The sequence below is a fragment of the Phoxinus phoxinus genome (assembly GCF_949152265.1).
Source record: "Phoxinus phoxinus genome assembly, chromosome: 12".
In the NCBI taxonomy this organism is placed as follows: Eukaryota; Metazoa; Chordata; class Actinopteri; order Cypriniformes; family Leuciscidae; genus Phoxinus; species Phoxinus phoxinus.
In genome coordinates, this window is record NC_136887.1 from 28,442,492 (window position 1) to 28,458,028 (window position 15,537).

Sequence of the window (15,537 nt, forward strand, 5' to 3'; positions counted from 1 at the left end):
TTTAATCATCTCCAGGAACCACTCCCTGATGCTGTCAGCCATCATCTTGTGAATTATATGAAATATATTCCCCATGTGGAGAGACGGCCAGACCTCAATTTCAGGCTTTGCTTTTGTTTTGCCTTAATCCTCTGGGGCGCTTTTTTGCTGCTGTATTATTTTACCATTTGATCAAATAATCAGATCAACAGCTGACAGCCGGTGTGTTTTAAATTAAAACTGTTTGTTTGAGGGAGGAAAAGTGTTTTTTTCTTCATTTGCCGTTCATTTATCATGTCATAAAAAGCTGCATTATTTTCTGTTGTAGGTAGCTAACCTCGCATGCTCCATCTCCAACAACGAGGAGGGAGTGAAGTTGGTGCGGATGGCCGCTTCCCAGCTGGAAATACTGTGCCCTCAGGTACGGCAGCATTTCGCCAAGACCCCTGTAGCATGTCCAGTTCCCCCTTACTCAACTGCTTCAACATCTTTTTAATGCTAGCTCCAATGACTCTTCCTTCATCCTGAGGCTTTGACCTCACATATCTTTCAATTCAAATGAACATGGCTTAATCTCGGTCATAATCTTAAACAATTGTACTGTTTTCTCGAGGGTGGAGGAGGGTTCAGATAATCAATCTGCATATGTGCAGCCATGTTTGTGGTTAAAAGGGGATTAATGGGATGTTTATGGTAATTGCAGGTGATTAATGCAGCCTTGGCCCTGGCTGCCAAGCCTAACAGCAAGGTTGCCCAGGATAACATGGATTTGTTTAAGGACCAGTGGGAGAAACAGGTGCGAGTGCTTACTGACGCAGTGGATGACATCACTTCCATTGACGACTTCCTCTGCGTGTCTGGTAAGCCTACGTTACAAAGTGTAGTGCTAAATCTAGGCTCTTAGACATTGTGTTAAATGGTTAGTTCACCTAAAAATTATTTATTTCATCATTTACTTGCCCTCATGTCATTGTCACAGAATTAAATAAAGCGATTCAGTTTTTTCCCCAAATGTTGGGGAAATCCAACATTTGTTTTTTTTCATCCAAATATGGATTAGTATCTCTTTTTGAACTTTATGAAGCGACAAATTGGTAGTTGCATAAACTGTCAACGGAGAGACAATTCATCATTACATTTAAAATATCTTCATTTGTTTTTTGAAGTTGAACAAAAGTCTGAGTTTGGAACGACATGAGGGTGAGACATTAAAATTTTTATGTGAACTAACCCTTCAAAGCGATGGTTTGCCCACAAATGAATACTATTCTCATTTACTCTACCTTTGTGACTTTCTTCTTTTGAAAATAAGATGCTTAGCAGAATGTTCATGCTGCTCTTTAACTTGCTATAAAAGCATAAAGTGACTATGGCTTCCACACTCTATAATAACCAAAAAGTACCAATGCATTCAAAATACAAATGTATTCAATACATTTGAGGAAAAGACAATAATTTAAGTCATTAACTGATAATCTTCTCATCTGGCATAGCTCTCATATCTATTTTGCGCTTCCATATACACTACTGTTCCGAAGTGTTTTTGAAAAGACTTTTATGCTTACCAAGGATGCATGTTTTTAATAAAAAATACAGTAAAACAGTATACAAGAATATTTAGAAAAATGACTAGTTTAACACCGTGTCCTAATCAGACGCGATGCGATAAGATCCAGCGACATCATTTGTCTGTCCACACTTGACGCGACTGCGAGATGAGTAAAAATCTATCAAAACCCACAGCCAATCAGAATAGCGTGTGGGCGGGCTCTCGCGTCAAGTGCACAGCACCAGAGTAATCTTGACGGATAGCTTTTATCACGTGTCGCGTCGCGTGTAGTTAGGACACGGTGTTAAATACCTCTTAGCTATATATTTTAAGGTAATTTATTCCTGTAATAGCAAAGCTGACTTTGCTGCAGCCATTGATATGCAATTTTATGCTGTTTCAGTCTTCAGTGTCTGGTTCCTTTTTAGAAATCATTATAATAATATGCTCATCAATGTTGAAAACAGTTGTGCTGCTTGATTTCCTGTTTTTTTTTGTATAGAAACTGAAAAATAACAGCATTTATTTGAAATGAAAATCTATCACATTTTAATCTATTTAATGCATTATTGCTGAATTGGAGTTGTAATTTATTTAATATCATACATGTATTCCACCCCCCCCAAAAAAATAAAATAAAATACTTTTTACCGCAGCAAGACTGTTTTCAACCTGCTCTAAATGATAGGCTGCTTGACTCCTGTCTGTTTGTCACAGGTCACTTCCAATCATGGGCTGTTTAATGGCCACATTTAAAGAAGTTTGTTACCTTCTCAGGAGCAGACAAAAGCACTTGAGTGCACTGGGTGCATGAATGCAGTGATCTTTTCAATGCAACTTGATTTCTACACTATCACGAATGCTTTCATCATAGTTAACAGTTCAAACTCGATGTAAATAAGAGATTCATTGTGCAGTAGACATTGTCATTGATTATAACGGGAGTTTTGGCGAGAGTCCAGAATAGGGATGCGCCGATCCGATATTCAGTATCGGTATCGGCTCCGATACTGACATTTTTGCCGGATCGGGTATCGGTCAGACGAGGCCGATCCAAATCCGATATTGTGCGTATACTATTCTGTGCTATTGTTAAGCCCCACAAAAGGCACAAAAACATTATAAAGCACCATAAAGTTGTCGTGCACTATATTATAAGTGTTCTGAAGCCATTATATAGTATAATGTGAGATATAAATTAATATTTAAGTCATTAAATTCAAGATCACGTACACTTTTCCCTCCGCTGCGGCTGTCAGTCATTCTCCATTCAGCATCAAGAGGCGCGTCGCGTTCGGTACGACAGTCAACACGATGAAAAACTCTCTCCAAGATGATTCAATGTTACTATAATTATACTTGATCTGTAGATATAGGTCTATGGTTTTGCATTAAACAACTTTATCTTGCCGGACTTTATTGCTGTACCTTAACTAAGTTACTTTCTACCGGGTGTCTGTCTCTCACAACACTGGAGTCAGAGCACTATAGCAGCTAACTGTTCTTCACGCGCACAGTAACTGACATTTAAAACTGTTAAAAGAAAACAATAAATAAACTATTGCTTAGATAGATACTGTATAATACTCTAAGCATCAATATGTCTTTCCTTCATGCTTTGAACTCTTCAATGTGGACTCGACGCGCTGCGCGCTGTGACTCATGTTGCTTCAAGCGCATCATTCTGCGCTCGGGATGCGCATAAGCGCTGTGTGCCGCTTTTCATATCAATACAGCGACTGTTCTGTATAGTTCTGTACTATCCATCATGTTGCTGCCTCATTAAACCGCTGTGCTATACATTTAAAACATGTCTCAATTTTATAGTAGGCTATAAAATAATTAATATTTTTGATTTTTGTTATCTTGTTTTTCATGAATGTATTTTACAACAATACAAAGAGCAATGTGTAACGTTTTACCAGATTTAGTGTTACACTTATTCTCATATTTGTTCCCCACTAAATGTTTTTTTCATGTTCAGATTTAATACAATTATTGTGCACTTGTGATTTTTCTAGACTAAATTTTACTGCTTAATTATCCACTATTCTAGTTTAATTTCCTATTTGCAGTGCAAATAGCATCCATTAAACATCCTGTGCAAATTTTGCACTTTAATTTTGAATGTCAACAAGTTTAAGCTACTGAACTTTTTATTTTATTTTGCACTTGTTGCTCTGGTGCTGGTTTAATAAATCACTAAACTTGTGAATACATTGTTTGTCATTTTGTTTTACAAGGCTAAAAAAATATTGTTTAAGTTGAGCCTGATATCTTACAAAGTAATGCATACAGCTTATTAAGTAATTTAGCTCTTTTAACATTTTACCTTTGTATCGGATCGGTACTCGGTATCGGCCGATATTGAATTGCAGATATCGGAATCGGTATCGGAAACAAAAAAGGTGGATCGGAGCATCCCTAGTCCAGAACTTAGTCACTGATAAATGCGCTGTGTGATTGACAGCTCCAGCTATGATAAAGAAAGCATTCTTTGATCCATTTCTGTATGTTATTTAATCACAATTTAAATGTTTAATTTAAGACACATTAATGTAGAAGTAAGGGTGTTGATTTGATTTTGAAGATGTGGTCTTTCATTGCATTATTACATCACAATGTGACAATTCCAAACAAGTCATTTTCTGAGCTTGGATTCAATAAAAGCTGCTTTTGGACTAACAAGGAAGTTTTGAAGCTTACAGGATGTTTTAATTGTGCAGTGACCTCTAACATGTAAAAATGTTCTTTTGATTTTTCAATTCATGACCCCTTTAGAGTTCTTGTTGAGATGTAGGATGACTGACTGCCTTCACCTCCACTCAAGGACACATTACAGTTTACCATGTTGATTTGCAATTCCCAGACACCCATTACTAAACTGAGTGTGTTTAATCTTTTTTTCATCCGCCCTTGTGGTTCCCGTTAATGTTCTTAAGTCAGGGACAATGTAAATACAGCATGAAGGATGAGGATTTCCTGTCTTCACGCTTTGCATTGTGGGTTAGCTCTCTGTAGATTCTCCAGCACGGTCTCCTTATACATTTTAAACATTGTCTTCTTTTTTGAATTTTTCTTTCTTATTGCTATAGAAAATCACATTCTGGAGGATGTTAACAAGTGTGTCATCGCCCTGCAAGAGAAGGATGTTGATGGGCTTGATCGCACTGCTGGAGCCATTCGAGGTAGAGCTGCCCGTGTGGTCCATGTGGTCACATCTGAGATGGACAACTATGAACCCGGGGTCTACACAGAGAAGGTTTTGGAAGCCACCAAGCTTCTCACTGATACAGGTATAAACCAGAACATTATATATCTGAAATCATTTGTGGTAAATGGCTGTAGCTTCAACAGATTTTTATAATGTAAAAATAAACCAAAATCTGTTGTTTTGTATTATTGGTTTTAGTTTAGCCCTTAGTGTTTTTTACGGTGTGTAACATGTTATTGGGCACAAGTGAGTTTTTTGTTTATTAAATGGTGGAAAAGGCAATATGTATTAATTTAATTCAACTAAATGAATACAACTAAAATATCCATAATTGTAGGCTGTTTACGATTGCGTTATTATTTGGTGCAATAATATAAATGTTCATTTATCAGCGTCTAACAGCTGCTTAAAACATGCTACATCCAATCTAAAATTACTATCCATTTTAAATTATTTTTGGTGATGGCACTTGCGTACATGTGATTAATTTCTATTTTAAATCCATTGTTCTTGTTTAATATCTGAAAATGCTGCACAGGCATCCAAAAATAGCACTGCTGCCATCTGGGCCAGAATTTCCTTGAGTAGGTTTGTAGGGTGTTTGTATAGGAGTGCTGATTTTAAAAGAAAAGTAACTTTGTCTACCTTTCTCACAAGGACGCATAACATGGCCGTGCCTGTGATGGGCAAAAAACGCTGTCTAGATAGGCAGTTCTAACTAGTGACCAGTATCTGCGCCCTAGCTTTATTAGGAAGATATTACGCTTTTTTTCTGGTAGATAAAACGTTATGTTGCTTTCATGTGCAGTTACATAATAGCATTCGAATGCCTTCAGGAACCTTTTTAAGACTAAAATCACAGAGATGGTACATTCCCCTGTGACACAGAATAAGATTTTCCCATTCATTTGAGGACTTTCTATTGGGAAATGCTGTGTCACATTTTGTGTACGCTGTTCAGCTTTGCACTAAAACAAATAGCTGGGCAATATTGGCAAAGAAACAATGTTATGTCACTAACGATTGCTTAAAATACTGTAAGACCTCTAACGTCCATAAGCCTATAGGCTTACCTAAAACCTTTTGCTCATGCAAATTTCCAAACCCAAATATTATTTTTGTCCCAGCTAACTTCTTTCCATTCAATCTCATCCTCATGGTCCTGTCACTGTACTCCCCAGTTCCGTCTTAAATTGTGAATGAGAATAAGTATTAATGAAGATGTGTTCAGCTCCTATAGGGGAGGTACCATTACTTTATAGCTGAAAGGTGGTGTAGCTGGTGGCCCGGCTTCATGAAGTGGTTGAGCAAATCGCTATAGATCATACTGATTCGGGTGAATCGGTCAATCAAATTTCATGAGGGTTTGGTCTCAGATGGCCTAGTATGACTATGTATACCCAGCTCTCGTTCAGCCCAAAATTTAGCAGTAAATGCAGTCGAGATAATCTAGCTGCAGGAACGATATTCTAGCCATGAAAGCTTTTTGCAATCACCACCCGAATCCAGTTAAATTTTTAAACAGCCTGTTTGTTTGTTTTACTAAAAAAACATTTAATTTGGTTCCTTCAGCAATAACTCACTAAACCTCTAACTGCGGTCTCCATGCTGAATGGTATTAGTTTGTTGCGCACACTCAATGCCATTAAATATCCTCTGGGAGTAAATAAAAATAAATGCCATCCACAAAACGTAAGAAGCACCCGTCTAAAGGTCTCCGGTTTTTACCTTCTGCTGTCTCACTGTATGAGGACATAAATGCATGAACTTCATCTTCAGAGCCGTTCTCAGGGTCACTTCATCAGCATTTTATTCGAGAAAAACTATCATTATATCATAAACACACAAACTCAAAGGTCTTCATGGCAACCCGTCAAAATAAAAGTTCAGTTTAACAAAGAAATTGTGACAGAAATATATTACCGTTGTACAGTAGAATTTAGCTATGTCTCAATAGAATAGAATAATAATAATGCTAGCACTAATAATAATAATACATTATTAAAACATTAATACGTATTTTTAAGGAATAATCAATTTTTCTTCCATGTTTTAATTTGAACAGTAAAGCTATGTTGTGCAGCACTTTGTTTGACAAAAAAGTTGAATTTCATATGATTAAAAGATAAATACATTTTTCATGCCTTCTTTTGATTGCCAGAATAATTATAACACACAACACATAATTTCTGAATAAAATCAAAACATTGCATATAATTGTTTTTTAAACAATAAAATTTTTTAATGGATTCAATTAATTAGACCTGCTTTTTGATTATTAAAATGCAACTAAACCATTAAAATGTTATCCAGAATTTGGTCAAAATAAAACTGAATTTGGGGGGGACGAAAAAAACTTTTTTTCATAGGGCCCTTTTAATAAATTGCTGTTAAATTGTAAAAGTATTAATTTCCCATTAATTGGGAATTCTTTTTGATTAGTAAAATGTTATTTAACCATAAAAATGGACAAAAAAAAACTGATTTAATAGGGAGCTGCCTTTGAATGCAGAAAGCATTTGTGTGGCTATGAGGTCTTGCTGCCACCTGTCTTGTGATTGATTCATTTAAGGGTGCCTCTGGATTAAGTGTACTCATCTGCCGTTCTTGCAGTCAAGTAAAGCCTGATTAAAAGTTGCCCTAAGCAGTCATTAAAATCCAGCGACACATCACCATGATTTTCTGCATTTGCTCAGCTCTGTTTCAGGCGTTCTAAGTTCGATTGAGGGGAAAGTGTCGATTCAATTCAAATCTAATTTGAATTTTATATTTCTACAGGCACAATGTCTTGATTGAATTGTACTTCGGCTCTCTCATATTTGCTATGTTGAAAGGGATTTTTTCCCCCAGTAAAATTAATCCGTTTATTCTTTTTCTTTTAATGTGCTACAAAGTGTTTTTGACCTTTGTTTGTCCTTTCTGTCTGTTTGTATGTTTACAGTGATGCCACGTTTCACTGAGCAGGTAGAGGCAGCCGTGGAGGCTCTCAGCGCCAACCCTGGCCAGCCAATGGATGAGAACGAGTTCATTGATGCTTCGCGTCTGGTGTATGATGGTGTGAGGGACATTAGGAAGGCGGTGCTTATGATCAGGGTGAGCAGAAGCTTTTAAATGGAAAAATAAAATGTATTTTTTTAAATGATTACGTTTTATTCAGAACATTTCTCATCCTCCTATTGTTATGAACTCCTTATTGTTTTCTTTCTCTAGTCAAACACTAAAATAGATGGTAGGTAGAAAATCTAAGCCATTCTTTTCTATAAAGGGCAGATTATGAAATAACTGCACCAAAAATACACAATAAAATTGGTCAACATGACTGAATTTAATAGTTATTATTTCTTATTCTTTTGAAGCTTGGCCGTATGTTTGCCATTATTTTTTTTATTATATGGAAAAGATAAGCTTGGACATTCTGCCTAACCTCTTTTTTTATTGGAGTACAATGTTGGAATGATATGATTGCGAGTAAATTAACATTTCTGGATACATTTTTCAACTTCTTTTTATGAGAGCAGTTAAAGACTTTTTTTTTTTTTACCTTATTTAGCTATGCTACCCACACAGGTTTCCAGTGCACTCTGAAGTTTGACCTTCCATGTGGTTTTCAACACTTACGTTTTTTTCCCCTCGTGAGAGCTTGTAATATTGAGGTAAACTCCAATTAGGTATATCAAAATGCGTTCAGAATTAGAGAGAAGAAGAGGGCAGGGTTAATTAGTGGTTTGCTCTGTGAGGATATATATAACTCAGAATAATACTGCACTTAGAGTGTAGTGTGTGTGTGTGTGTGTGTGTGTGAGAGAGAGAGAAAATGAAAAGCCTGGTGTGCATATATGTGCCGCCTTATTAGAAACTAATGGTGAATTTGTTTTGGGCAAATGGTAACCTAATTTAACTAATTTCCCTCTCCATGTGCACTATTTTCCAGAGCTGTAGTTGTCTGAGGGTTAATGGTCTTTCCCTGAGCTGAACTGTAACATTGGACATATGGTTGCTAGCTTGCAGTGAAGCGTTAGCTAACAGTCTGACAATGAGCAGAGAACAGTCCACTCCCGCCGTGCAGGGAATCGCACAGACCCTCAACTCCACTTCGCCAGAGCACAGAGCAACTAGGTTAAAGCCATTCATTGAGGCAAATATCGTCTTTCGTAGTTTCAGACTAACGAGTTTTCAATTAATCGTGAAGATAATGTACACTGCATTTAAATAATTGGCTCATGAGGAATTGTGTTAGAATGTATTAGCGCCTTTAGTTAAAGCGAAGAGCGGTCACGACCCAGATAATGAAGCCGGAGTAGCATACGATTAAAAGGCCTCTAGAAGTTAGGCATAGGCCGCACATACTCACTTGTATAATTGCTGTTGATGATTGTGATTGCATCGTATTTCGTTGTAGCCATTGTATGTGCACACTTTATTTTAATACATCAACCAACGCTCTCTTTTCAAATGTCAAGTGGCAAGACGATTCGCATTGACTCTAGTTTGATGCAGATGAAAGTCTCTTACTTGTACTGAAATTTTCATTAATTTTGGGTTTCATTAACAGTGGGTTTGAATAAGAATACACGTACAATTAGATGGGGGATCCATTATGCTGTATTTGCATTATAATATGCAATTGATTTTTTTTTTTTAGAAAGGGGATTTAATTAGCATTTTCCCCTTTATTTTCAAATCCCAGGAGAGCTGTAGTGTTTAATTCCTTTTCCACTCCAGACATCCTTCTTTAGTTATCTAGATCGATTCAATGGTTAAAACAAAAGTCCCTCTGGCAGACAGGATCTACTTGTTTGTTGTTGGTTTAACATGAGTTTTGAACATGCCCCCGACACTGAATCGCTTTCGAAAGGAGAGGCGTGATCTTTGCTATCTCGTTTTGTTCCTTTCTGACTGTATAGTATTTTTTTAAACGCTTCAGGGCCCTTGTTCTAAGACGAGTCGTCCGAACCGATAAGAAAACCACCCAAAGGTCTGGCGATCACAGGTTTTTTAGAGAGCACTGTTTCCATGCACCCTGCAGACATTGAGATAGCAAGAAAGAAAAATTCATACTTTGTTTGACTTTTAAGTTGCTTCCCTCCACACGCACGCCATGTCAAGCTCACATGTTTAGACAAAGCTTGAGCTTAGCCAATCAGCCAACACTAGTGCCCAGTGGGCATCAACCTCTGCCGCACGAGAACTCTTCGATCGGAAGAGACAAGTGTGCAACTTGGGCTACTTAAGATGGACAGAGTCTTTAACCTCGGTAAGTACTGCACTTGCAGTACTCGCCGGCCGACCGTCACCTAAGATTTGACTGGCTGGCAGCCCTCGACTCCACTGTTGAGGGGATGTCACTGGTACTAATAGCCCTTCCATAGCACAGATCCTCATAGCTGCCGAGTGGTTACTGTAGCCTGCAAAGGCACCTCACCTTACCTACACCGCTTCAGGCGTCTCAGGCTGTTTATTCAAATGCCTGCTCACTACTGCCCTAGTTTATAGATGTGATGCATTCTCTTGGATGGCAAGGTAGATATATTTGAGCTGTCTGCGGTTCCTATCACTCAGTACGTTGTAGATCTACACTAGTGACCAGGGTTGAGCAAAATGTAGAAATCCCAGAATTGTCTCCCTTTTAGTTCATATTGGGTTTTTAATTTAATTGCCGGCAACACGCATGAAGTTGAATTGGAATTGACAGAGGAATTTACTTAATTGAAATTCAACACAGGTAATGCATTTTTGGAAATGAAGTGTTCTTCTTAAATTTCATAAAATACATAAACTAAATACAAATTTCAATAGATGAGTCTAAAACTAAATTTCATAAGGTAGGGATTAGCAAAATTCGATCTTTTAAAAGTCTCTTTTTTTATTCACCCAGACTGCATTTATTTGATCAAAATACAGTAAAATAGTAATGTTGTGAAATATTATTATAATTTAAAATAATTAAAATTATTCTAGCATTACTTGAGTAATGAAATCCTTCTAATAAATCCTTCTAATAACCTGATTTGGTGCTCAAGAAAGTTATGCTGTTTAATATTTTTTTGGAAAGTGATACTTTTTCCAGAATTCTTTGAATAGACCGTTAAAAAGAACAGCATTTGTTTTAAGTAGAAATCTTTTGTAACATTATAAACCTTGACCATAACTTTTGATTCAATTTAACGCAACTTTGCTGTAAATGTTTTTCTTTTTTTACAACATTTTTTAACGGTAGTTTGTCCATCTTTTTCCCCCCGATCTTTCGCTGTGTCGTTTTATCGTTCTCTGTTCTAAAGGCTCTACAAACCTAATAACTAAAATGTTTAAATCAAGGGTTTCTCAAACTGTTATTCAATTTTGTCCTGCTTTTGTAGTTAAATCAATTTGAATTCCTTTCCATTCAACTTCCTTACATTTTAAATTCATGAATTGAATAGAAATTTAAAAGGCATTTTTAATTCCATTTTGAACGGTGCACTGCACAACCCTGCTAGCGACGAAGTCATTTACAATTTTAGCATTGTTACCCTAAAATCCATTTTGTGCTTCAGTGTGATTCTCCAGATACATGTTTATGAAATGAGCCTGGGTACTTCCAAACTGTCGTCCACACCTTGACTTAGTTTGGCCTGTGTGTTGTTTTGATGTCATCTTCAGCAGGCAGAGTTTTGGAATGTTTGAGGTGTCTATTATTGGAGCAGCTGCTTTGAGAGCCAGTCAGAATCTCCTCATAAATGGATTGTACAGACAGTCGGATAAGCGTGGCTTGCAGCACTGGCGAAATAATACATCCGTATCTTCTCACATCTCGTCCTTTTTCCTATCAAGCTGAAATGCATTTTCTTGTCAGTGAGGGTTCTGCCACCCCTCCCCATTCTCCACCATTTCCCTCTGCAAACAGGTCCCTCTGCTCGCAAGTGCATACTAATAGAGCAGTAGAGTTATAAGAGGCATGTTTGGCATTCAGTGCAGGGATTAGAGAGAAAGAGAGTTAGTTTAGTTCAGTACAGGGAAAACGTGGCTTACCCGCTGCATTGGTGCACCAGATCATTCCTTTTCTCTTTAGAGACGTTCGTTCTTCTGTTGTAGAGACGTTTTACTGTTAAAACTTCCAGCATTACATTTTGACTCTAAAAATGTTTTAGGCATAGGCTGCTTGCTCACTATTGTGTCACTATTACTATTGTTCAAACTTGGGGGTTGGGGTTTATTCAAATCCCTTAAGTATTAAGCTTCAACACATCACTTTTTGATGCATTGAAGGACATGCTATCAGGCCACAAATCAGTGTGCTAAAAACCACTAAAGCAACCTCTTAGCAAAGGCAGTCATCCACAACTTGCTAGTATTAAGTGACATTACAACTGTATGTAACATTTAACTTGTTTTTGTGTATTTTACCATTTTATTGACATCGTAAGAGGTATTAGAAAGGGCAGGAAATAATGTGAAGTACATGGCTAAGCGAATTAGATCATATGCGTTAACCAGTAGACCATGGCCCTGATGGGCAGCAATTCTTATTACAAATGTATTTAGAGTTTCTACTTTCCCAGGGAAGACTACTATTGACAAGCGTTTGCCATAGATCATAAGGGTCTTGAGTTGTTGAAAGAGCTTGCTAACATATCTCTCCCCATCCCTACACTTTTCTTCTCCCCGGCAGACCCCAGAGGAACTGGACGACTCAGACTTTGAGACAGATGACTTTGATTCTCGAAGCAGGACCAGCGTGCAGACGGAAGACGATCAGCTCATCGCTGGAAAGAGCGCTCGGGTGAGAGATGAAGTTTGGTTTTATGGCTGCCAGTTTATGGAGCCACTTAGGGATGTCAGAAGGTGTCAAACTTGATCCTAAAATTACCTGAGGATTAGATCCCTTTGGAGATACTTAGATGGAATCTGACCAGGGACATACTGATTTCCATATTCTTCAGTGTTTCTGTAATAAAACTTTATCACAGTCCATTTACAGAGTCGTAGACAGCATTGCGAGGTGCTAAACTTTCTACTCACATCTCAGATTTGCAGTGTCACGGCTAAATCCACCTTTGCTTCACTGTTTAGCTCCAATAGCACAGGAACAGTGAATCAGTGTTTTTAAGATTCTGCACTGATTTCATGTCAACAGCACTCCCGATGTTGCCACCAGCGAAACAGACATCAAACCTCGCCCCCTCTCTACCTCCATTCTCTCTCTCTCTCTCTCTCTCTCTCTCTCTCTCTCTCTCTCTCTCTCTCTCTCTCTCTCTCTCTCTCTCTCTCTCTCTCTCTCTCTCTCTCTCTCTCTCTCTCTCTCTCTCTCTCTCTCTCTCTCTCTCTCTCTCTCTCTCTCTCTCTCTCCACATCCTCCTCTGTTGCCTTGGTAATGCTTATGAAAATCCATCCTGACATAGCTGGAAGGAGCAGTGAATATATATATATATATATATATTGTTATTAGTTTGAATATTTTCTGTAGTCCACAGCTGTGGTGATGGTATTCACTGCAGATGATTGGCATCCTGTTTTCATTTTTAAATTCAGCGTTGTGAGAGATAACGGGAACCAAGTTGTGTTTGGGGATCTTGTTAGTCAGTGTGCCAGCTTTTCCTGTGAGCACTTCTTTTGAGTTCCTGATAACAATATGTGTAACAGTACAAATGTAAGAGCAATATGTGGCCCAAAAGGCGTAAGGCTGTCATCTATTCATATTTACATCCGCTGTGCCGGTCGCATATTCTTTGTTCCCCAAGCTCGAGCGAATATAATTACAGACCTCTCACCCTCCTGTTCCATATAGTGATGTAAGCATGTTGATGAAAACTGAAAAAAAAAAAAAAATGTCTAGGGGATGGCAGAAGACTTTAAGAGCTCAAGACTTGAACAGAAAGCTCTTGTTAAAGATTAAAGTGTTGCAGAAGAATTAAAATTTTCACTGAATCTTGTTGCTGGGGAAGCAAGTTGTATTTTTGTTTTGAGTTGTAGAAAACGGGGCAGTGGAGGTTGTGCTTGAGTGAGAATGTGATTATATAAATCTGTAATCACTGTCCAGCCTCCTGTTTCACCCCCCAGAGGCTTTTGATTTAGTTCCCAGCTCCAGTGGGAATCCCAGCACACCAATGTGTGCCACGTGTGTGCCGGTGCTCCAAAATTAAGCAGAAAATTGAGTTTACGAGGCAGAAAAATATCATTCTTATTGAGAATTTGCAAGAAAAGAAAGGTTTTTCTCAATTACGGTGGTCTGATTTTTTTCCATTATTCGTTTAGCCTGTCCTAACCAGGTGTGATGCAGCATGTATCCAGCTACAAATCATTTTATACACGCATACATAAATGTGTATATACATTAATTAATGTAAATATACATGAACCTCTTCATTTTGTATACACTAACGTTCTAAAGTTTGGGGACAGTAAGATTTTTTTTTAATGGTTTTGTTATAGGCCTGTCCCCTAATAGTCAATTGAAAGAAGAGGCTTAGTCAACCAAAATTGTATTATTCGGTTAGTTACAGGAAAAAAACTCTGTGAGGTGTATACAGCGAGTTAACATACCATTAACAGTGGGTCCTTGTTGTGATTACAGTATGTAGGGCAGGAAATCCAAAAGTTCGCCTATCATCCATCGACCTCAAATGTTGGCTTATCATTTGAAACATGTAGGTAGTAATTTTACATGGCTCCTCACTCTAACGTCTAACGTTAATTGTGCGCTATTATTAGACGCGTATCCAAAAGTTTGTGCGGAGCGTGGAAGCTAAAGTATAGTGCGTTTCATGACATTGAGGCACAGGCGCGATCACTTGCATTTTTTCCTGACAACAGTGGAAAGAACTTAAAATGCTCCCTCATTTTTGTTCATACAGATAAGAGATCATTTGAAACTGTAAAGGGTCTACTTTTATTTGTGTAAACTCATAATAATAAGAAGAAAACATTGTGTCTTTGTAAAATAAACAAAATAAAAAGGATGCTTTCTGCTGTTTCGGTCTCCGTGAACTGGAGCACTTCACAAAAATATACCGAAACTCAGCTTATAGGCTACTTGCCTCACAGACAGATAGATAAATATATCTATAGAAAGCTTGAAATGTCTATTTTTAAACAAACAAATTCAAAATGAAAAGAAATACTCTCTGCTTATGTATGAAATGTGCATTTCTCTCTATATGCGCGCGTTCACTGCAGAGATGGCGAGTCGGCATCATCAACTTAATCATTTCGGCTGGCACTGCCTCAAAACACTAGTTTATTAATAAGCAGTGTCTACTTGCTATTTTTTCCGACACATTCATAAACATTACTTTTGCTGGTGCTTTGTGGCAATCTTATGTGCTTGAGCGTGGAATAGGCTATATTAAACCTAGCCTATATATAGGCTGTTAAACACTCATTATGGTTTAGTATTTATTCAAAACTATGGTAAAAACCAATTACCGGTACTATAATTTAAAACAACGGTTTTCTATTTTAATATTTTTTTCAGCAGTCTTCAGTGTCACATGATCCTTCAGAAATAATTCTAATATGTTGATTTGGTGCTCAAGAAACATTTCTTATTATCTTCGATGTTAAAAACAAATGGTAACTTAACATTTTTGTGGTAACTTTTTTTTAGTTCAAAAGAACATTTATTTTAAATATTTTGTTACATTTTAAATTCCTTTACTGTCACTTTTGATCAATATGTGCTGTTGCTGAATAAAATAATATACTTTTGAGTGTAATGCCTCAAATTGAAACAATTTCCTCTTACTTGTGGCTTATGGAAAAATTTCAGAACTACATTAACAAAAAAAAACTTGTTGCTATATTGTATCACACCTGGTTA

At 37.4% G+C, this 15,537-nt stretch overlaps 1 protein-coding gene across 1 annotated transcript in view; it reads left to right on the top strand.

Moving 5' to 3' along the window:
- Positions 1–15,537, top strand: part of ctnna1 (catenin (cadherin-associated protein), alpha 1) — a 114,900-nt gene that overhangs the window by 80,462 nt on the left and 18,901 nt on the right. Inside the window, exons 10-14 of the mRNA XM_079630074.1 lie at positions 308–400; positions 683–839; positions 4,624–4,824; positions 7,684–7,835; positions 12,391–12,501. Of these exons, the coding sequence (XP_079486200.1) occupies positions 308–400; positions 683–839; positions 4,624–4,824; positions 7,684–7,835; positions 12,391–12,501 (714 nt within the window). The remainder of the gene's footprint in view (positions 1–307; positions 401–682; positions 840–4,623; positions 4,825–7,683; positions 7,836–12,390; positions 12,502–15,537) is intronic.